This window comes from Phlebotomus papatasi, chromosome 1 (assembly GCF_024763615.1).
Source record: "Phlebotomus papatasi isolate M1 chromosome 1, Ppap_2.1, whole genome shotgun sequence".
Taxonomy (NCBI): domain Eukaryota; kingdom Metazoa; phylum Arthropoda; class Insecta; order Diptera; family Psychodidae; genus Phlebotomus; species Phlebotomus papatasi.
In genome coordinates, this window is record NC_077222.1 from 49,917,559 (window position 1) to 49,938,319 (window position 20,761).

Consider the following 20,761-nt stretch of genomic DNA (forward strand, 5'->3'; position numbering starts at 1 on the left):
GCACTCGGAATAATTCGTACTACGTTCACCACTTCATCTAGTGATGAAAAGGATTATAATGTCATCCAGGTTTAGGAGTAAAAATCACCCTCAGCTGAAGAGTGACTGATATCATTAACCCTTTGAGGACGATTGAGACACCGGTGTCCCAAAAACAAAAACAATTTTTTCTGACTATTTAGAGGACATGATAACATTCTATAGTCAAAAAAATGTTTTTCTTTTTGGAACATCGGTGTACCACTCGTCCTTAAAGGGTTAAGAACTGACATAAAAACAATTTTTTTCTATGGGCATCTAAAGTTACGTTTTGCTCTAAAAAGTCAGAAAAATGATTTTTTCGGACCTTCGATTCTGGACCCTCTTGTTCTTAAAGGGTTACCATAAAAGAGTATTTCGTTATCGGTGATTTTGTCCCCTCGAACTGTAGCTAAAAGTCTCCTATTACAATTATTATTAATGTAATTCATAGAAGAACTGTCATAACTTATTGTGGGCGTGGCCTAAAATCATTTCTGGGAGGAACTTAAAAAATTTCACTTTCTGTAAAAACACGGATTAAAAAAGGCTGTAAACCGTATAATTATGTGTACTGCTATTATTCCGTCCAATATTTCTTTGAAATTTTATGATTTTTCTTTTATCTACATTTCTCCAGCATTTTATCACCTTTTATATTTTCTGTTCCAAAAACTATAACTTTTCAAAGATTTTTTTTAAATATAATTTAAGATAACTAAGATTATTTAATAAGTTTTATTCAGGCCTTGTGCTTAAGAAATGGGATGAGAATTTTAATTTTGAGAGAAAGGTGAAAGAATGCAAGCATAAAGTTAAAAAAAAATAAATGAGAGCGCTATATATTTAAAAAAGACACACACAACAGAAAAAAAACAAAATAAAGAAATGGGACTATATTAAAAATTATTATTTTTTTTTACTTTTCTGGCAAAAATAAAAAAGTACTAATATGATTTTCAAAATTAAATTTTGTTTGGAAAATGAAATTTTATTGTTTTGTTTTGTTAATGAGTTTTTTTTTTAATTATTTAAATCAATCCAAAGTTTTTTTTAAAGAAAAAAATCTATAAAAGGAATGTAAAAACCACTTATAAAAAATGAATATACATAAATATTTTTGAAATGAAATAAAATGTACGTGAATTTTAAGCACCAAGATTCAGGATGATCCTTCAGAACACCTAATCCGTAAAATTTGACGATAGAGAATCATCTCAAATTATCACACATCGACAATTATTTTCTTCTAAGCCATTGCATAAAAAAATTTTGTCTTGAAAAAATATTAATTAGAAAGGCTAAAGAAGTGCTAAAAGGGTACTAAAATTTTGACATAAGATGGTACTAAAGCTACGATGAAATATAATTATAAATTTTTCTATAATTATGACAAATATTTTAAGAAAACTTGGCAAACAAAAGCATTCAAGACTTTTGCTTTTTAGTAAGATCAAGATTTACACTGTTAATTTACAAGCATCTTGAAATTTGTTCTAAATCTCAGGTCTATTTTTCGAAAATAGCGTCTGACATTGAAAGAAATCTAAAATCAAATGCCAAATGCACAATTTATTTACCTAACTAATATTTAACAATGTTATAGCCCAAGAAGACGAGATGATAATGTACTTAGCACTTTTAAAGTTTGAAGGCTAGAAATGACGTTTTCTTATAAGTTCGTTTAATTATTTAGTACAGGCATGTACTAAACATTGTTTGGTTCTGTTCCTAAAAATTTTGACATTTTTAATATTTTTAAAATGGACTTTCAAATATCAATATTTCCCGCATTTTTCAAAGAAAGCCAATAAAGAAATTGGATTTTTTGTTCATTATAAGTTGATTTAACTATTTAGTACAGCACTGTACTAAACAGCCACTTAACCATGTACTAAAAATTGCATCAGGTCCATAAATATTTTTTAATCCTAATTTTGAAATTTTCAATATTTGCATTGCAAAAAGAAGCGAACTATAAGTTTGTAAACTAAATTTAAATAAATGCTTAATGTATATAAACTTTAATCCAAATAATCCTGAGTCTCTCGAAGCATAAGAATTTTCAAAATGAACTTCATGTTATTTTAAAAATAATTTTATAAATGTGAATTGAAATTGCTAATAATGAATTTGTAAGGCACTTACAGAAGCCTGAAGAAGTCGTATCCATTTCCTTTGGCAGAAGAGTATTCTTGATAATCTGCAATGAAATTCGAAACCAAATATTTTAGTCAAAAATAAAAAATAAAATCAAAAGTGTCAACTTTTACCTCTTTTGTCCATCAGCCACCTTCCTCGAAAAAATAAGAAATCCTTCAATTAATTGTCCAAAGGGGTAAATGTGATTTTTGTGTGAGACACAGCATCACTTGTAGCTTTAGCTGAGCATTTTGTAAATAAACAATTTATAATAAAATTGTAATAAATAAATTAATGTGTCTATATATGACTTTAGAGGATTTTGTAGAATCCATTTCCCCGTTTGATGATGTATCCTTGCAGATTCAGGGAGTCTATCAGATCACTCAGGACATTCTTGATTCCAAGTCTATCGGCAATAGCTGTAAATTCGTCCAGGTGAAATTCACTCTTTCGCTTCTGTTCAGCCCTATTACGAATTTCAGCCAGGAAGAGTTTTGCCTGAGAAGATTTGCTCATTCCCGAACCATTTATTCCACGTTGCCAATCAAGAGTGTCTCCACCGTCGGGACTTAGGACACCCACCATGCTCTCCTTCATCAGTTCAATCACCTCCTGAGCATGCTGGATTCCAGCCACTTCAGACAGATCAATCCTGGCACGAGCAATAGTCATCCTCACTAGAGCTTCCATCTGCCTCACTGTCACCGGAATACATTGACTCCCCACGCGTGTTCGCCTCAATTCCAGGTAGAATTCCTTCAGCAGCTGGCCAGCATCCTCCGCCAGACGCACTTTAATCTTCTTCTGCGCATAGGCTATGTACTTCTGGAACAGAACATGCGGTAGAGCATCAACTCGTTCTCCTGCACGCAGCCGAAGGCGCTGTTTGAGCGGAACAGTAGGCCTTGAGGACGAAGGAGGAGGTTGTCCAGTGGATTCAGCCAGAAGCGTAGCAAAGTCCTTGCTCTGATTGTCCAGCAGGATGAAGACACAATCGAAACGCGATAGGATGGCCGGATGGAGTTTGAGATTCTCAGATACCGTCTTAGAACGATCATAGTGACCACTGACGGGATTTCCAGCTGCCAGGATGGTTGTCCTAGCTGGCAAATTGCAGACAACTCCAGCCTTGGCCACACTGACTCTCTGCTGTTCCATCACTTCCAGCATCGAAGCATGATTTGTGGCGACTTTGTCAAACTCATCAATGCAGCAGACTCCCTGATCTGCAAGTACCAGTGCTCCGGCCTCCAATGCAGCTCCCTGACCTTTTTCATTCTTCACAGTGGCCGTGAGACCGGTAACGGAACTGCTGGAGCAACTGGTGAAGATTCCCCGTGGAGCTGCACTAGCACAGGCTTTCAGTATGCAGCTCTTCCCAAGGCCAGGATCTCCCACCATCAGCACATGGACCTCAGAGCGAAAGTCCGGATTACCTAGATTTCCACTAAACAGCCCCAGCAGGAGTGCAGCTTTGACCATCTCATGGCCAGAAACGTCCGGACAGAGAGAATGCACAAGAAGACGAAAGGTGAATGGATCGGATTTGATCATCTGAATGGCTTGCAGGGATTTCTCGGTAAATTCCACAGTTTTGGTCATCAGGGGATTGGAATGACTGATGAGATTCACAGCTCTGATGTATGAGGTATAAGTGTGAGCTTTGTCCTTTTGACGCTCCTCCTGAGTTCGAAGTTTCAGCACTCCCGTCACTGTAACATCGTCTCCTGGACAGACAGTGTCCACCAGGTCATTAGACAATTCCACTTCGATATTTCTTGGCCTCAGAACATCAGCATCGCGATCCTCGACGCTCTCCTCCACGAGAATTGTCTGAATGCCTTCAGTCCGCGTGAAACTGGACGTCAGCAGAGGCTCAAATCCCGTTGTTACTCGACATGGAGCTGTGCAAGATTTTGGAAGTGTGAGATTGCCATCCGGTTGCAACACAGCCTGGGCTGCATTGCAATCCTGACACTTAAAGGCCATCCAATTAAAAATGATCTCTGACGTTCCCAGTTTTGTCACCGTCCCCGTAAATGACACCATCTTCCCTCGATTAGTCATCTTCAGTGTTTTGAGTTTGACTACTGGTCCGAATCCTAGAATTCTCGGGGATATCCTCTGAAAGCAGCCCCTATTGCTATTCCACATTTGCAATACCCGATGATGCATGGCGATTCCCAGAAGCGCAACTGTGGTCTCTGGTTCATTGAGAAGATCATTGGGAAAAGTGTCCCATTCTCTGCGGAAAATCTCATCTTGTGTGAGAATCTCCAGATTCACATCAAAATGATACTTCCTTAGAGTTTTTTCAAAATCAAACACTTCCTCATTTCGAGCTATATGCCCCTCAAATGCAGCCACTTTCTTGGCATTTGGTGATCCTGCCATAAATGCCTCTTTGGGCAGGTAAATCTTCCAATCGGGGTACTGTCCTTCAGTGGTCACCAAGAAAGGTGCCACAGATGAGGCATTTGCACGAGGAGCCCCGGGCTGTTGTCCATCTCGTGGAATGGAAGTGGAAATGGGCTTATCTCTTGGTGGTTCATTGCGTCGCATATTCCAGAATCGCGCATTTGCCCATGGTCTTCCTCCTCTTCCACTACCACCACGAGATCCTCCCCCACGCGAACCTCCCCTCCCTCTGCTACTTTCAGATGCACCAGCACTGTCTGATGGCATATTCTTCTCCCGGAAAGTTCACTTAAATTGCACCAAAAAAGCATAAAACACATAAAACACTTTGTCACATTCACTTCACCACCTGCTTCGATCAAATCGTTGATCAGCTGGGACTCCTGCACAATTAAACATTTCCTTGATACACTTTCACTCACAGCAAAAAGAGAATTCCTAAATTACACTTTTTTCCGTCCTTTTGTTGCGAAATACACGTACGCGCCAAAACACTCCAGGAATGTTGAACATAACCCCAAAATTTGTTGATATTTTTTCGATGTTTTTTTCTATGTTTATATTTCCTGGAAGTTTTTATGGATGTTTTTTTGAGATTCTTCCACCTTTTAAGCAGTGATAAAGAGTTCAAATGATGGAAATAGATTCACCAAGAGTTTTGTGCATCAATTGCGGTCATCCTGTGGGAGAATTATATAGAAAATACGGTGAAAGCGTGATAAAAATGACCGTCTGTGTATGCAAGAAGATTTTGTTTACATCCTGGAAAATGTAAATAATTTCAGGATTTTGGGATTTTTCCAGGCAAATTGCAATGAAGTGGCTGACAAATACATTGAATATGAACCTGTTGTAATTCTCATTGATGTGGTCTTGCTGACAAAGAGCGCTTATCGGCATATTCTCTTCAATGGGCAGTTTAAGGTGAGTATATCCGGAAGCCCCCCCCCCCCCCCACAAAAAGGATATTGGCGATGTTTCTGGGTTGAAATTGCAGAATTTCTGGAAACTCTTCATCATCCTTGTCCTTATGGAGTCATACATGAAGTGGATGAGACTTCCACAGACGGATAATGATCAGGAATCTGAAAAGAACTTTTACATCTGTGGCTTTTGGGTGATTCTGGAAAATCTCTCATTCTTCTGCGTGATCAGAGGATCTGTCTTCCTGCTGGAGAAACTGATAAAGACAAATGCCCATAGGGAAGCTGGAAGACCAGAAAAACTCTCACTGCTTCTGTGGAAGAGTATAATTCTCGCAAGTTTGGGAAAATTTCTCTTTGTCCCAATTGTCATTTGGCAGGACAATTCATCAGATTTTGCCCTGCAAATACACTCAATTCTAGTCATGGGCTACTTTTTATTGTCCCTCATTTGTTCCTGTTCAGGTAAGATATTCTAAAAATATGATTTACTGCTGCAAAATGCCAGAAAACATTTATTTAACAAAATTCACACAGTGGTTCTGTGCTATTCCCGCCTCGAGGCAACATGCATTGTCTTCCAGTCACTCCTGCTCAAGTCACTAATTATCAATCACCTGGGAATTTCAATAAAAATGCCTTAAATTTCTCACCCGCCAACAAAAAAAGACACCTTCAATTTTCTTCATTCAAATGCTTCCGGATTTCGCTAATAATGTCACTGGGTTGAAGTTCCAGGCTCTTGCCTGATTCTACGAGATGAAGCTCTAGCAGGGGCGGGGTATCGACTACCCGAGAACCAGCCACTATGACAAAAGGATACCCCATTCTCCTGGCCAGAAGAAGCCTTTTGCCAATTGTCAGATGATTTCTGTCATCGAGAACTGCATCATCCTCCAGCCCAGGCAGTTGACTGAGTTGCCTGTAGAGATCTTCAGTAAGAGCTGTTCCTCCAGATTTTTCCTCCTTGCTACCGGCTTTCGGTGGGATGAGGCATACTGTGAATGGTGCAAGTTTTCTTGGCCATCGGATGTCTGTGTCAGTTGACAGGACTTCAATTGCAGCAGCCACCAGTCTAGTGATACCCACCCCGAAGCATCCCATCACCACAGGCACCGTCAGGCCATGTTCCTGCAGGTAAGTGGCCTTCAGGGGCTTTGAGTACTTATCGCCCAGCAAAAATGTATGAGCTACTTCAATGCCTTCGGAAATTTTGAGGGAATCACTTCCACATTTCCCACAATTTTTCCTCTTAGCTTCAGGAATAGCCTCCAGGTTGGCTGCATGGCCACATTTTTCACATGTCACAAGGGTATCATCCCCAACGGCAGCCGGAAGATGATACTCATGTGACAAATTCCCACCCATCAATCCCGCATCACCCTCAACCTTGGCAAAAGTCGTCAGACCAATGAACCGTAGCATCTTCTCGTAGGCTCCACAGATTTCATGGTAAGTGTCCAGGGCATTTGTCTCATTGCCATCAAAAGTATAGAGATCCTTCATGATAAATTCCTTGGTGCGTATCAGTCCAAATCTCGGCTTCATCTCATCCCTGAACTTTGTACCAATCTGCACAGAGAGAGTGACAACGGATGAGCTGATTTATTGCTGTTGTCTCTTCCTGGAAAGAACAGGGGGGATCAAAGAGCTCATTCTCACCTGATAAAAACGAAGTGGCAATTGCTTGTAGGAAATTGGCGATAAGGAGGCCATCAGCGACGTTATCGACTCTTCATTTGTCTAAGCGAAACACCGTGTTAGTGATTATCAACGCCCAGATTCAGATAGTACTTGCGAATTTTCTACCGGACTGAGAATTTGGAGATTCTCGTGCCTGTCCACTGTCGTCATGATTTCTCGATTTGGCGCACTTCCCAAGCGTCCTGACTTCTTCCACAGCTCCCCTGATGTCAGAATGGGCAGTGTGAGTCTCTGAGCGTCAATTTCCCTCATGTGAGCCTCCACAATGGCCACCAGCTTGTCCACGGATCTCTGCACCAGTGGCAAGAGGTAGAATGTCCCATTTGTGGCTGGTTTAATGAGACCCAGTTCTGTCATGAGCTGAAAACCAATGAACTATTCCTTGAGACACCTACTCAATTAAAAAATCCACAACTGATACTCACTCTGTGGCTCCGTGATGAGACTTCCGCTTTCTTGATCACAGCCCCTTTGGGTATGATTACCATTGGCTGGAAAATTTTGGAGATGCGATTCATGATTTCTCACGCTATTTGTTCGATAGCTCGACGACATAGGTATATTGCAAACTACTGTTGTGGGTTCTATTTTTAAAGAATCAAATTTATATTATTTCACACGCTTTTTTTTACTGCGCTCTCCCATCTCCCTCTCCACTTCACTCTTCTACACAGAAACATCGACTTTTCTTTACGTTGGCAGCCTTGTCAAAACATCGAATCCTTTCCGGTTGTCAAAATCGCAGGTAAATCAATGGCGAGAGTATTTCGCTGAAAAATTAACAATTATCTCAACAATCCATCTGTTCATCTGATGGCTTTTTACCTAAAATTGTAATTTAAGGTGTGCAAAAGAGATTCTAATAGGTAGTTTTGTGCAATTGCAGGCCGAAATGGGTTTAAAGTACGAACTCTGTGTGGGTCTCAACAGGGGACACAAAACCAGCAAAATCAGGAATTTGCGGTATACTGGAGACAAGAAGTTGAAAGGACTCCGCCCCGATCGGCTAAAATGTGTAAGTTTTATCCTCTGAAATACTCAAAAGTACTATGAGGCGAAATTCACCTGTGAATTTTTGTCAACATAACCTCACAAAACACTAGTGATGAAAATTTCTATCCATTCACAGACTCCGGGCTTAAAACTGTCCTTTTCAACGGGGGCATCAATATTCTTTTGGTGCCGTTCCTTTGTGGGGACAGTTGGGCCCGGCATATGGTTAAATTTATGGTGCTGAAGTGCTCTAAAAATCGGCAAAAATGCAACTTGTTGGCATAAATGACATACTAAAAAAAGTTTGTTTTCCGGCCTACTAGGTTCAGACGAAGCACACAAAATTCGTGAGGGATATTGTGCGTGAGGTGGTTGGACATGCTCCCTATGAGAAGCGCTGCATGGAATTGCTGAAGGTGTCTAAGGATAAGCGTGCCCTGAAGTTCCTGAAACGTCGCCTGGGCACTCACATCCGTGGCAAGAGGAAGCGTGAGGAACTGTCCAACATTCTGACACAGATGCGCAAGGCTCAGGCCCATGCCAAGTAAAATTTTTCCAGGAGGAATAAAGATGATTAAAAACAAAAAAGTCACTGTTTAAATTTTATTTTCCAATAAAATCAAATGCCCCCCAATTTACTTTTTGTCGCTGATGCTGGAGGATTTGGATTCACGGAGGGAGGCTGAGCGACGCCTCTTGGCTTCCTCCTTCTTGACCTTGTCCTCCTTCCTGCGCTGAGCCAGCAACTTGGCATACTCAGCTGCCTGCTCCTTGGCACGCACTGAGCGCTTCTTCTTCAGTGCCAGACGATGTCTCTTGCGCTGGAGCACAACTGGCGTGATGAGACGCTGAATCTTGGGGGCCTTTGTACGTGGCTTCTTACCCTCCTTCACAGGCAACGGCCGACGTACCACGTACTGACGGACATCATCTTCCTTGCTCAAGTTGTAGAGCTTGCGGATCTTGGAAGCTCTCTTGGGTCCCAGACGTCGAGGTACCTGATTGTCCGTGAGACCAGCAATGTCCTTCTCACCCTTGCGCACCACCACCAGTGCCAGCACCGACATATTGGCATCAACAATGCAGCCCCTCACGGACTTCCGCTTGCGCTCGCCGGTACGACGAGGACGATAGCAGGAATGTCCCTTCTTGAGCAGCAAACGGACACGCACTGCAAAAATTTCATCCCTGTAGAACTTCCACTATGAACACTTTCACCTGCTCAGTACTCACCATTGGTCAGGACGCCTTGTTTCATGGGGAAACCCTGCTTGTCATTGCCTCCGGAGATACGAAGAACATAACCTTTCCATTCTTCACCCAGGGGATCGGCCTCAATCTCAGCTCCCATACGCTTCTCATAGAAAATCCTCAGCTTATGCTCATCCACAACTTCAAAGAGTTTCTGACATCCCGTTGCGGGATACGACACGTTAAGCTGGAAAGGAGAAAACAGGAAAAAATTAGCAAATCTATCATCAAAACATTGTTCCTCAATCATGAATGTTTATCTGAAAATTCCTTGATCATCTTTCCCCATCGCGATGGATTTTTTGCATTGACGATGAAATGGATATTTCTTTTACGATTTTATGTAAGTATTTCTGGGGAAAATGTTCTGGATTGATGTGAAAATTGCAATTTACCTTCATGTTGGCGTCCTATGTCATCGGCCACACGGAAAAAGAGAGATGGGAGCCGTTGCGATAGACGGGGCTGCTTTCGTGGGAATTCTATGTTTTACTCGGGTCGCACGAAATTAGCCGAAGAAGTGACAGTTTGAGTGATTTGTCATTTAAAACACTTTGAAAAAAATCACTGATATTGCTATCATCTGAAAACATTGTACGAGAAAATATTTGCAAATCTATAAATTTTGTGTGAAAATCGTAGAAAACTAAGGAAAAACAATTATATTTAATTTTAATTGAGTGCAATAGTAAAATGTTTCTCTGATTGAGAGAAATTTCTTCAGAATATTTGGTCAGTTGGGAAGTAAAAGTTAGTCCTCTCAATTCATGGTGGGTATCAGTGAGAATCATAAAAAATGTAAGCTAAACATCATTTAGCACTGTTGAAGTGATTTTTCTTGTCCCTCCAGGACCACTTTAGGTTACAAGATTTCGAAAACTCTGTATCATAAACTGTTTCATAAACATTTTCGAAACGTTTTCGAAACATTTCGGAAACAGTTTATAAAACATGTGTACTAAAACTAAGTTTCGAAACGGTTTCGAAACTGTTTACAAACTAAATTTTTAAATATAGTTTGTATTCCATTTCGAAACAAGTATCGAAACTGTTTCGAAATGTGTACCTAAAAATGTTTATGAAACAAGTTTATGAAAACTAAGTTTCGAAATGGTTTTGAAACTGTTTACAAACTAAATTTTTAAATATAGTTTGTATTTCATTTCGAAACAAGTATCGAAACTGTTTCGAAATGTGTACCTAAAAATGTTTATGAAACAAGTTTATGAAAACTCTATTTCGAAACGGTTTCGAAACTGTTTACAAACTAAATTTTTAAATATAGTTTGTATTCCATTTCGAAACAAGTATCGAAACTGTTTCGAAATGTGTACCTAAAAATGTTTATGAAACAAGTTTATGAAAACTAAGTTTCGAAATGGTTTCGAAACTGTTTACAAACTAAATTTTTAAATATAGTTTGTATTCCATTTCGAAACAAGTATCGAAACTGTTTCGAAATGTGTACCTAAAAATGTTTATGAAACAAGTTTACGAAAACTAAGTTTCGAAACGGTTTCGAAATATGTAGTTAATTATGTTTATGAAACTATTTTTACACATTATTTATGATACAGATTTTTAAAGAGTTTAGAAACGTGATGAGTAAATTTATAATGAAACTAGTCCTGGTATTATATGCTAGAGATTTCAGGGACAAGTTTACAAAATAGTAAAGAATCTAGTTTCGAAACACCTCATGTAAAGTTTCGAAACTTTGAGTGAATCCATGTATAGGACATAACATATTTTACCTACGTTAACAAAACTAGTTTCTAAATGGTTTCGAAATTTGTATATATATGAATTAGGTATTTGAAATGGAACGTATGGAATTTTCAGATAAATTTATAAATTTATAATTTCTGTTTTTTTGAGAGTGCTGTATTGAAGTGCAAAATGCAAATTATTAAAGTCGTGCAGCAAGCCAAGCAGATCATGTGGTCTCTAGTTGTGGCCTCTAATAGCTCAGTTGATAGAGCACTCGTCTCGTTAACGAGGGGTCTCAAGTTCGATCCTAGGTGCAGGCAGGTTTTTTTTTTTCGAAAAAACTGGTTACTCTGATTGTCCCTTGCTGTGATTGGCAATTATCTGTACTTAAATGCAATTAATAATGATGAAACAGTTCGCAAATTTCCACAATATTTTTTTTTTACGAAACATTTTATTAAACAAATTTGTAAACAGTTTCGTCACAAGATTGCAAACCGTTTCGAAAGATGTTTAGTGAACTCAAATACCTACAAGTTTCGAAACCATTTCGAAACTAGTTTAGTAAACGTAGGTACAAAATGTTTACTTTTCCATATATTTTTTCCCACAAAGTTTCGAAACTTTACATGAGGTGTTTCGAAACTAGTTTCGATACAGTTTGTAAACTGGTCCTGGTGGGTGTGTTGCGCTGGAGGATTCCTACTTCGATCCCATATTTCGGTGCGGTGTAGTCAATCTAATTGTATGTTTTAGGTGAAAAAGTGTCCATAGAACGTGAAGGAGTGTATAGGATGTCTGGCTTTAACGACAATATCTTCGGTGGACAGATTGATAATCCATTTGCGGTAAGAAAAATCCTCCCAAGAAATCCAGTGTGTGACGCATCGCACTGTCAAAGAACTCTGCCCTTTCTCCCCCGAAACGAAACAAAAAGAAAAAAAAATCACTGGCGCTATCTTGAGCATAGTAAATCACTGTCTCGTGGCTTTTGGGGTTGTAGGATCCGTCAGTTCAACAAGTGGCCCACAACACAACGAACACGCAGCGAGGCCTGGAAGACTACAATCCCTTTGAGGATGACAATCCACCACAGTCCCACCAGCCTCCGCGGCCCGTGCAAATTGGGCAGCCGGCCATTGTTCAGCCCACAAATGAGGCCACCTCGGCCTATACACAGTACACACAGCCCCAGATCACCACAGAGGACCTCCAGCGGCGGCAGGAGGAGCTGGAACGAAAGGCTGCCGAACTGGAGAGACGAGAGCGTGAATTGCGCTCAAATACAGAACCCGTACGCCGGAACAATTGGCCACCGTTGCCAGAAAAGTGCTGTTTCCAGCCGTGCTTCTACCATGAGATTCAGGTGGACATCCCGTCAGAGTTCCAAAGAGTCGTCAGACATTTATATTATGTGTGGATCAGTAAGTAATCAAAATAGCCAAAAAATCTTATCGCAATCTCGGACAGGTGACTAATCAATTATTATTTCTCTGCTCTCTCTCTCTCCCTCCCATCGATCTTATCAGTGTATGCGGGGGTGATGTGTGTTAACATTATCGGTGCAATGGTTCTCATGATACACGCCAGGGACTTCTCCACTTTCGGTCTGTCCATCCTCTTTGCATTCCTCTTCACGCCGGCCTCTTGGCTTTGCTGGTAAGTTCTGCTTCAATGATTATTCTCAATTGCAGGAGGGTTCCTCTCTCTGGGTTTTCTGCTAATGTGCGCACTGAAAGATAGTAGGCCATTGGTTTGCCCTTGCAAGAATATCCATTGTTTTCAATGCCTACTTTAAATATCACAAAGAAATCCTTCAGTCTCTAAAAGTCTTTATGCAAATTGCTCCATTCCCAATTGTGATATGGTCTTTTAAGAATTTACCAGAGCATTATTTCTCGAAATACAGTAGCGTACGTAAAATGATGGGGTTCTAGTTAGGAGGACAAAAAATCAACAAAATTTACTCAAATAAAATAAATAGGGGAGGGTGGCCTGTTCACGCATGCATTACTTCTGAAAATAAAGATTTTTGAGAAGAAAAATAATTATTATTTACAAATTATAAAATTCTTGAGATCCAATGCAAAATAGATTGAAAGCTTATTTTTTTAGAATACTATATTAAATGAAAATGTTTTTTTTTTTTTCATTTTAACCCGTTAACGACGAGACAGTTTTCGCGGACCAAAAATCAGCAATAAAAATGAAACCGATAAACAAAATCAGTAAAAGGTCTTACATATAGCATTAGAAAATCCAACAGAGTCTGATTCGGTGTATTATTTACCTCTATGAGCAATAAGGGGTAAAAATAGCCTGAAATGTTAAGTAATTTTTCTGACAAAATCAATGACAGATAATTTTCACTCTAATGAAAAATATTATGTTTCAGTATTGTAGTTTCTTTTTCCAAAACAGCTTTGCTTAAAAAAATTGGAAGTATAAAAAATAATTAAAATTATTTATCATTATGAGAATTTAAAAATTCGTCACTTTTGAGCTTAAAAATTTACTAGGGTAAATGTCCTAATGCAAAACCATTTCCAGACGCTTTAACTTTGACAGAAGATTCAACACATTAAGTTCATATTATTTCTGAAGAGAATTACATAAATTTGCTCCTTGACTCTTCTAGAATGTTACTGTTTAGTAAAAATTCTTTAGATATAATTTGAAAACTTCTTAAATACAAGAGAAATACGTAAACGTAAAATGCTTCTATTGGAAACATATTAATCCAAATGGAGACAAGGGAAAGTTTCTAATTGGAGACAAACAGTGTAAGTGAAACCGCGACGAAAGGCTTCCAAAACCTTGTTGAGTTGCTCCTGAGTGCAGGATTTGTTCTTATTTCTGGTCTTTTCTCCTTTCCCATCTAAAACAATAAGAAAATCTCTCCAAAAAAATCATATTTCCGGGGTTTCCTTTTGAAGCATTTGCAGACACATCAGAAAAACTCTTTTTGTTCAAGAAATAGGTAATTATTTCATTTGAAAACTTCGTGTACCGTTAACAATAAAGGTTAGCACTTAATTTAACTAAAATTAGCCAGACATATGACATAAATGTTAAACAAAACGAATAAATAACAGTCAATTTATTGTGTTTTTCATTGGAAAACATGGTCGATCGATGAAAAATTCAATGGTAAAAAGGTACACTTTTAATTTTTCTGAGAAATTAACAAATTAAAATTTGTGAATATGAATGGATTTTCGCTTCATTTAGAGCAAAATTAACTAAATAATGAAACTGAGGTGTAGAAAATATATAAATATAATAATTTAGTACTGTATTTATCATGGAAAAAATGACGTTTCCATTTGGAGTAGCGAAAAGTTTCCATTTGGAGCAGGTTTTGAATTAGCTTAATTGACCCTATATAGCAAATAGCTAGAGACTTGCAAAAAATATCCTAGATTCCTTCAACCTTATATTTTGCAATTAGTTCCAAACATAAGGAAAAAAAAAACTTTAGGTAGTCAGGAAAAATTATTTTCTTTATGGGACACTGGTATTCCAATCGTCCTTAAAGGGTTAAGCACGAGAAGGTTTAAAATGGGGAGTCAGAAAAAAATATTTTTCCGCCTTTTTAGAGCGAAACATGACTTTAGATGGCCGTAGGAAAAATTTAATTTTTGGGTCACCGGTGACCCAATCGTTCTTAAAGAGTAAATGATTTTTAAGCCTTTGGGGAAGAATAGAATATCCCGGACATCCATTAGTATTAGTAAATCTTGTTTTTAATTGATTTTTTTTTAAGATTTAAAGATCAAATACAGAGAAATATGGGGTAAAATTTGATATAAAGGATATTTTATTTTCCACAACCTTCTAAGAATACCAAAAAGATACCAAGCCATTTTTATAGAAATTTTACCTTTCTATAACTAAACCGAGAACTATTTTCCTCTTTTTTTAACTTTTTACTTTAATTTTTTTTTCAAGTTTTTCCAAAAATTGTTTTTGGTAAAAGTTTTTTTGCTAGTTTATAAAAATGAGGGAAGTCAAATTAAAAACATAATGAGTCGTGTAATTTTCTTTTGATGAAAGAATTTGTGAGGAGAAACTTCGGAAAATCCTAAAATGTGCAATGGATTTTAATTTTATTTTTATTTATCTATTTATTTATTTTAAAATTAATGACCCTGTCGGAGTGCAACAGTTTAGGACTATATAAATTTCGAATATTTCAAAAATTTGGTTTCAAAAGATACAAAGTATTCTAGAAATAGTCATTAATATAAATAATTTGGAAAATATGTTGGTGAAGAAATAAACAGTTCCATTAACTCTTTCCGGACCACAACATATCCAGCGAACGAATTGCAGTAAAACTCACTTTATTGTAAGTCTTAGTGGTCAAATATGATACTTTTGTAGAGAAAGAATTTTTTCCGCCTCTGGAAAATTGGAAAACTCATGGGTACTCTCCGTCCCCAAAAGAACGAAAAGGAGACAAACTTCAATTTTCCGATAGCCAATAATATCAATTTTGTGAATAATTTTTGCGTGTCAAATGACTACTTTACAAGATTGAATACTAAAACAAGAAGAATTATTGACCAGTATCTTCTGAGATGTCCAGGAAGTGGTCAAGGAGAAACCAAATTCCTACTTGGTAACAGATACCTCAACATATTTCACACAATAACACTTTAACACACATTTCTTTCAACACGATGTTATTTTCGACACATCAAGCTGTCTCAAGAGCCTTCGTATTCAAAGAATCCAAATCTTTTAAGAAATATTCATCAATGCATTAATTTTGGAAAATAAATAGGTTAAAATTGATATCTTCTGCAAGGAAAATATTTCAAAAATAGGACTAAAAATTCAATATTTTTTTTTAATAAATTCCTTGTCTGGAATTCTAAGAAACTACGACATTGAAGAAGGTCTATGGAGGCTATCTATGGAAAAAAATTAAACTGCTATCTCTTTTATCTTGGAAGATATTGAATTAAAAAATTTTCGATTTGTGACTATTTACCCCAATCTCCCCTATTGATCCGAAATCGGTATAAATATTATGCTTTTTAGGTGTATTAGGCGTTAAAGTTAACCTTTTTCATGTTAATTTTACCCTTAGAAAGGTGTAAAATTAACATTAAAAAATGTTGATATATTAGATGAGTTCCTAATATTCTGTCAGTAGAAGAGGTCGAAAGTTTGGAGTGGTATATCTCAGCTCCTGATGAACATAATTGGATGGGTGAACTATTGTTGGAAAGCTTGGCTCATTAGCTTTTAGAATCTGGTATATGTAATCTGCTATGAGTAAACCATGGTCATCCAGAACCATTTATGTCGAAGAAGACACTTTTTGCAGCGTCATTTTTGACCATCTACTGCTGGGACCAGGAGTGACCCACAATTCTCGCACTTGGACTGTTCGTTAGAGGAACTCAAAGGGTATAATTTGTAGAAGAAACTTTTTTTTTGGACATCACACTTTTTTTTATTCATCGACTTTTGCAAGAATTTTAGCATTTTACACGCATAGGAAAAAATGACAGAAATCCTTCTATCTCATTTTCTGGACAAACTAATGAAGATATCGACTTGGAATGTTATAAGTACTCCCCCATAAGTTGATCTAAGGAATTCAAATATAACATCAATTTCATCCCCACGTCTATCCTTCCCCTCCAGAAACCATTCTTTTAGGATTTCTGTAATTTTTTCCTTGCGTTTAACACTTCAAAATTCTTGCAAAAGTCGATGAATAAAAAAAGTAAGATGTCAAAAAAAAAGTTTCTTCTACAAATTATACCCTTTGAGTTCCTCTAACGAACAGTCCAAGTGCGAGAATTGTGAGTCACTCCTGGTCCCAGCAGTAGATGGTCAAAAATGACGCTGCAAAAAGTGTCTTCTTCGACATAAATGGTTCTGGATGACCATGGTTTACTCATAGCAGACTACATATACCAGATTCTAAAAGCTAATGAGCCAAGCTTTCCAACAATAGTTCACCCATCCAATTATGTTCATCAGGAGCTGAGATATACCACTCCAAACTTTTGACCTCTTCTACTGACAGAATATATGAACTCATCCAATATTTTTACACCTAAAAAGTGTTAAAGTTATGCGGAAAAAAGTTAATTGCACCCTTGTTTTTTTCTCAGTGTAATAATGATTTTTCAAAGTCAAAGCTCAAGGTGCTTTAAAGAGCGTATTTCTCAATCAAATGGAGCAAATAAGGGTTAATTTTTGAAAGGTCTTGGAATCCTGGACAATTTAGAACCATCAATTGAAGGAAAATTAATTTTTATAGGAACTTCAATCAATGGTTCCCCTTTTAGTATTTATTGTTTGTATGAGTTTGAAGTTGCAGTAGACTTTCGCTAATTCGGCTCTTTTAAGATCGAGCTACTTTTTAATTCGGGCAGCAGTTAAATTTGAAAAAACTTTGTTGACATTTTTCAAGTTTGATTATGATTATCAAATGAAGCAAATAAGCTGAAATTTGCCATGGTTTGACTTAGTTTTGATATGATTTTGCATTATTAAGTGATTTTCATAATTTTTACAATGTATTTGATTTGACTACGTAAACTCAATATGTGCATGCAGATGAATAAAAAACCGTTTCATTTCAAAAAGTTTGTCGCCCGATTTTCTCTCTAATTCGGGTGACATTTTGGTCCCAAATGCCCGAATTTGAGAGAGTCTACTGTATTCTGTAATACTGGGTTGGCTCTCTGTAAAAAAAAGTCTTTCTACTGAGTTACTATTTTTGACACTGCCCTGTATTGAAGCAATTCCATTTGAAATTTTTCTTCTGAAAGTTTAATAATGCAAAATACAAAATTGATTGATTAGTTTTTTGTGAAATGATTGTTTTTTCAGGTACCGTCCCGCTTACAAGGCTTTCCGCAATGACTCAAGCTTCAACTTTATGGTCTTCTTCTTTGTCTACTTCTTCCAAATGGTTGTCACTATCATTCAGACAATTGGGATACCTGGCATGGGGACTTGTGGCTTTATCATAGCCCTTGAACAATTCGATAGTTCTGTTGGGGGTATTTTTGTAGGACTCTTCTTGCTGCTCATTGCTATTGGCTTTGGTACTTGTGCCGCTGGAGATGTTATGATGCTTACCAAGGTAAAAAAGGAGGGGTTGGGGTAAAAAGGAAAGTGTGGAAAAAGGGAGTAATATTTCAGGGAGAATTTTCTTTACTGCAATTGCAGATTCATTCTATTTATCGGAGTTCTGGGGCGAGTTTTGCCAAAGCTCAAGCTGAATTTACCACAGAATTTATGCGTAATCCCCATGTACAGCAAGCTGCCACGAATGCTGCATCAGCTGCTGTTAATGCTCAGATGAACAACAGATATTGATAAAGAGCCCGCATCCCCTTTTTCGCTTTCTCGCCCCCCAAAAAAGCCAGAGTGTCTCAAATGGAGTTGGAAGATTGAGGAGACTTTGGGACTTGCAACAGATAGAGGCATTAACTACTAGAGGAAATTGTAACTATTTTATTTGCACTGCCCAGTTTTCCTGCAGCAAAGAGAGACAGGGAGAGGAAATGAATGGGACAGATGATAAAAAAAGGGATGGTGAGCGAAAGGTGGTGTGAGCAAAATCAGTCACTGAATTATTTATTGATTTTTAACTATACCCCTTCCCCCTTTATATACATATAAGAAATCCTTTTTTTTCTTCTTGATTTTTATACGTTATATAAAAAAATGTGTAGAGAGTTTACAAGTTTATTAGATAGAAGAAGAACCAGTCGATAATGAGATAATACCTTTTAAGTTTTTTTTCTTCGGGGAAATTTTCTAGTAATATAAAAATTCTTCTGATGCTACTATAATTGCAAAACTTATCATTAAATGTTCTTATAGGAAAAAATCCCAATCGATTTTTGTGAAGATGATGGAATCCAAAAAGAAAGAAGTGGAGAGACATAAAAAATATTGAAGCTCTTGTAAACGCGCTAATGTAATAATACAATTCAGGTAATTTACTAAGTATACAGACATATTAAAAAAAAAGAATATGAAAGTAAATGATTGCACGTCCATAAAAGAAAATTAATCCATTAAAAAGAAAGATTAAAAAAATTGATTTATCCTCATGGAATTTATCTCTGTGTAAAAATGAAAAGAAAATATGTTTCATGTGGTATAAAAAGTACATAATCTATATGTTGCAATAATACTACAGACGAAAATAACCCTCTTTTAAATGTTTATCAGTACATGAGACAAGAATAAATAAATTTATCAATTGATTTTATTTTATGAATCAATCCGGGAACACCCTGTAAACAAATTTCCGTTAGGGGAGACTGGGGCAATTTTGTCAAACCGGATATTTAATTTTTTACATGCTCTATTGAGCATATTCTTATAGAAAATTTACTGCTCTATAACTTTGTTGAGTTCACTTTTCTCTATCTCGAAAGGAAATGCGCTTTCCAAGCCATATTTTCTAAAAGATGAATTTGTGGAAATTCTCAAAAGTGCTGGGGCAAATTTTGTCAGGCAAGGGGCATTTTTTGTCATTTTCTTTTCCTTTGTTTGGTAGAAAATTTGTTCCTCTACAATTTGTCGCAAATCATTTGCCTGTAAATAAACGAAAAATATGATTTTCAAGTAATTTTCCAAGAGCTGTTTCTCGCAAGAAAATTCTCTTCGGCCGCTCAAAAAAACCCAGCAACGAAAGTTCCCTGTTTAAACATCGTTCAGCAAACGCGTTCGGAACAGGGTTCGGTCCAATGTAAATCCTTACGGGCTGGGAAAAAGCGAACGCGGTTGAAGCAATAGTTCTCCTTGATGGCCACCACTTTCTGAACATTTGGGAGGCCGCCACCGTCGCGACAGGTCGAACAGGGAACTCTTTCGTTGCTGGGAATGCAGAAAAGGCGAATTGGGCGAGTTGAATGAACGAAGTTTGCCGAATAAATGTCACTTGTGGCGAAAAAAAAGAAGAGGAAGAAGAATATGGCCGAGATGAAGGTTATAGTGGTTTTGTGTTTACAACACTCTTACAGAATTTTCAGATTTTAGAGCTTATTTGTGTATTAGTGAATAATTGGCATTCTATTGGACAGTCTTTATTGTCTTCTTCGTGGTATCCTACTGCCTTGAAGCCCAAAATATTGTGCAGGGTTTTTAGGTCTCAACAGAACAAGTGATTTGACTTGAACCTCTTCTTATTTCCTTATTTTTGTGCAGTTTGCAAGATTCTTCTCAAAATGGCATTTTGTTATTCACCATAAGACTCTGGCGGTATTTCCTGATGACAAAACGGATTTCTTAGTGCTAAGAGGAACAAAGCAACGAATTTAGCTTTCAAGAACCGGAAGAACCGACGAAGTTAAAGATTCCTGTACAAAATCAAAAACATGCTTATGGCACAGAATTTAAAGGACTTAAGCAAGGCTGTCTTAAGACTGTCTGATCTGATCGCGATTCCATTGACAGCCGAGAAAACTGAGATTCTTTCCGGAAAGTTAGTGGAGTTTTGGCGAACATTATTATTCTGAAACAAGGTACAAAATGAATCTGGGGGTGTGTGGGATGACGACGGTCAATAAAATTAATTGTTTTCTGGTATCAATAATTATTGATCTGTT

The 20,761-nt window shown here is 37.4% G+C and overlaps 6 protein-coding genes across 7 annotated transcripts in view; 3 read left to right on the forward strand and 3 right to left on the reverse strand.

The window, feature by feature from the left end:
* LOC129804806 (CCR4-NOT transcription complex subunit 9) overlaps positions 1 to 5,083 on the reverse strand; it is a 38,213-nt gene extending 33,130 nt beyond the window's left edge. The window contains exons 1-2 of one of the 2 annotated variants that reach the window (XM_055852435.1): positions 2,292 to 3,028; positions 2,167 to 2,221 (exon numbers count right to left, since the gene is read on the reverse strand). Coding sequence is in view for 1 of the 2 variants with exons in the window: in XM_055852427.1 (XP_055708402.1) it covers positions 2,473 to 4,848 (2,376 nt within the window). In the remaining variant the exon portion in view is untranslated. Of the gene's footprint in view, positions 1 to 2,166; positions 2,222 to 2,291 lie in introns of both variants that reach the window. The other variant, XM_055852427.1, reaches the window with a different exon arrangement.
* Positions 5,084 to 5,194: 111 nt separating this feature from the next.
* LOC129805484 (protein ARV1) lies at positions 5,195 to 7,079 on the forward strand. The gene is made up of 4 exons (XM_055853420.1): positions 5,195 to 5,317; positions 5,386 to 5,505; positions 5,579 to 5,969; positions 6,042 to 7,079. The coding sequence occupies exons 1-4, from the start codon at positions 5,213 to 5,215 to the stop codon at positions 6,146 to 6,148; spliced, it is 723 nt and encodes a 240-aa protein (XP_055709395.1). The 5' UTR covers positions 5,195 to 5,212; the 3' UTR covers positions 6,149 to 7,079.
* Positions 5,992 to 7,894, reverse strand: LOC129805289 (probable proline--tRNA ligase, mitochondrial). The gene is made up of 4 exons (XM_055853113.1): positions 7,634 to 7,894; positions 7,314 to 7,568; positions 7,167 to 7,247; positions 5,992 to 7,076 (listed from the first exon to the last, which is right to left on the reverse strand). Exons 1-4 carry the CDS (start codon positions 7,724 to 7,726, stop codon positions 6,180 to 6,182), a joined length of 1,326 nt encoding a protein of 441 aa, XP_055709088.1. The 5' UTR covers positions 7,727 to 7,894; the 3' UTR covers positions 5,992 to 6,179.
* On the forward strand, positions 7,886 to 8,789 carry LOC129805595 (60S ribosomal protein L36). Its single transcript, XM_055853631.1, has 3 exons — positions 7,886 to 7,953; positions 8,095 to 8,223; positions 8,525 to 8,789. Exons 2-3 carry the CDS (start codon positions 8,101 to 8,103, stop codon positions 8,747 to 8,749), a joined length of 348 nt encoding a protein of 115 aa, XP_055709606.1. The 5' UTR covers positions 7,886 to 7,953; positions 8,095 to 8,100; the 3' UTR covers positions 8,750 to 8,789.
* Position 8,790: 1 nt separating this feature from the next.
* On the reverse strand, positions 8,791 to 9,942 carry LOC129805475 (40S ribosomal protein S6). The gene is made up of 3 exons (XM_055853407.1): positions 9,848 to 9,942; positions 9,435 to 9,639; positions 8,791 to 9,372 (listed from the first exon to the last, which is right to left on the reverse strand). Exons 1-3 carry the CDS (start codon positions 9,851 to 9,853, stop codon positions 8,837 to 8,839), a joined length of 747 nt encoding a protein of 248 aa, XP_055709382.1. The 5' UTR covers positions 9,854 to 9,942; the 3' UTR covers positions 8,791 to 8,836.
* A 1,896-nt stretch (positions 9,943 to 11,838) lies between these two features.
* LOC129805422 (secretory carrier-associated membrane protein 1) lies at positions 11,839 to 19,414 on the forward strand. Its single transcript, XM_055853313.1, has 5 exons — positions 11,839 to 12,010; positions 12,166 to 12,586; positions 12,692 to 12,821; positions 18,024 to 18,279; positions 18,366 to 19,414. The coding sequence occupies exons 1-5, from the start codon at positions 11,957 to 11,959 to the stop codon at positions 18,513 to 18,515; spliced, it is 1,011 nt and encodes a 336-aa protein (XP_055709288.1). The 5' UTR covers positions 11,839 to 11,956; the 3' UTR covers positions 18,516 to 19,414.
* The last annotated feature ends 1,347 nt before the right edge of the window (positions 19,415 to 20,761 follow it).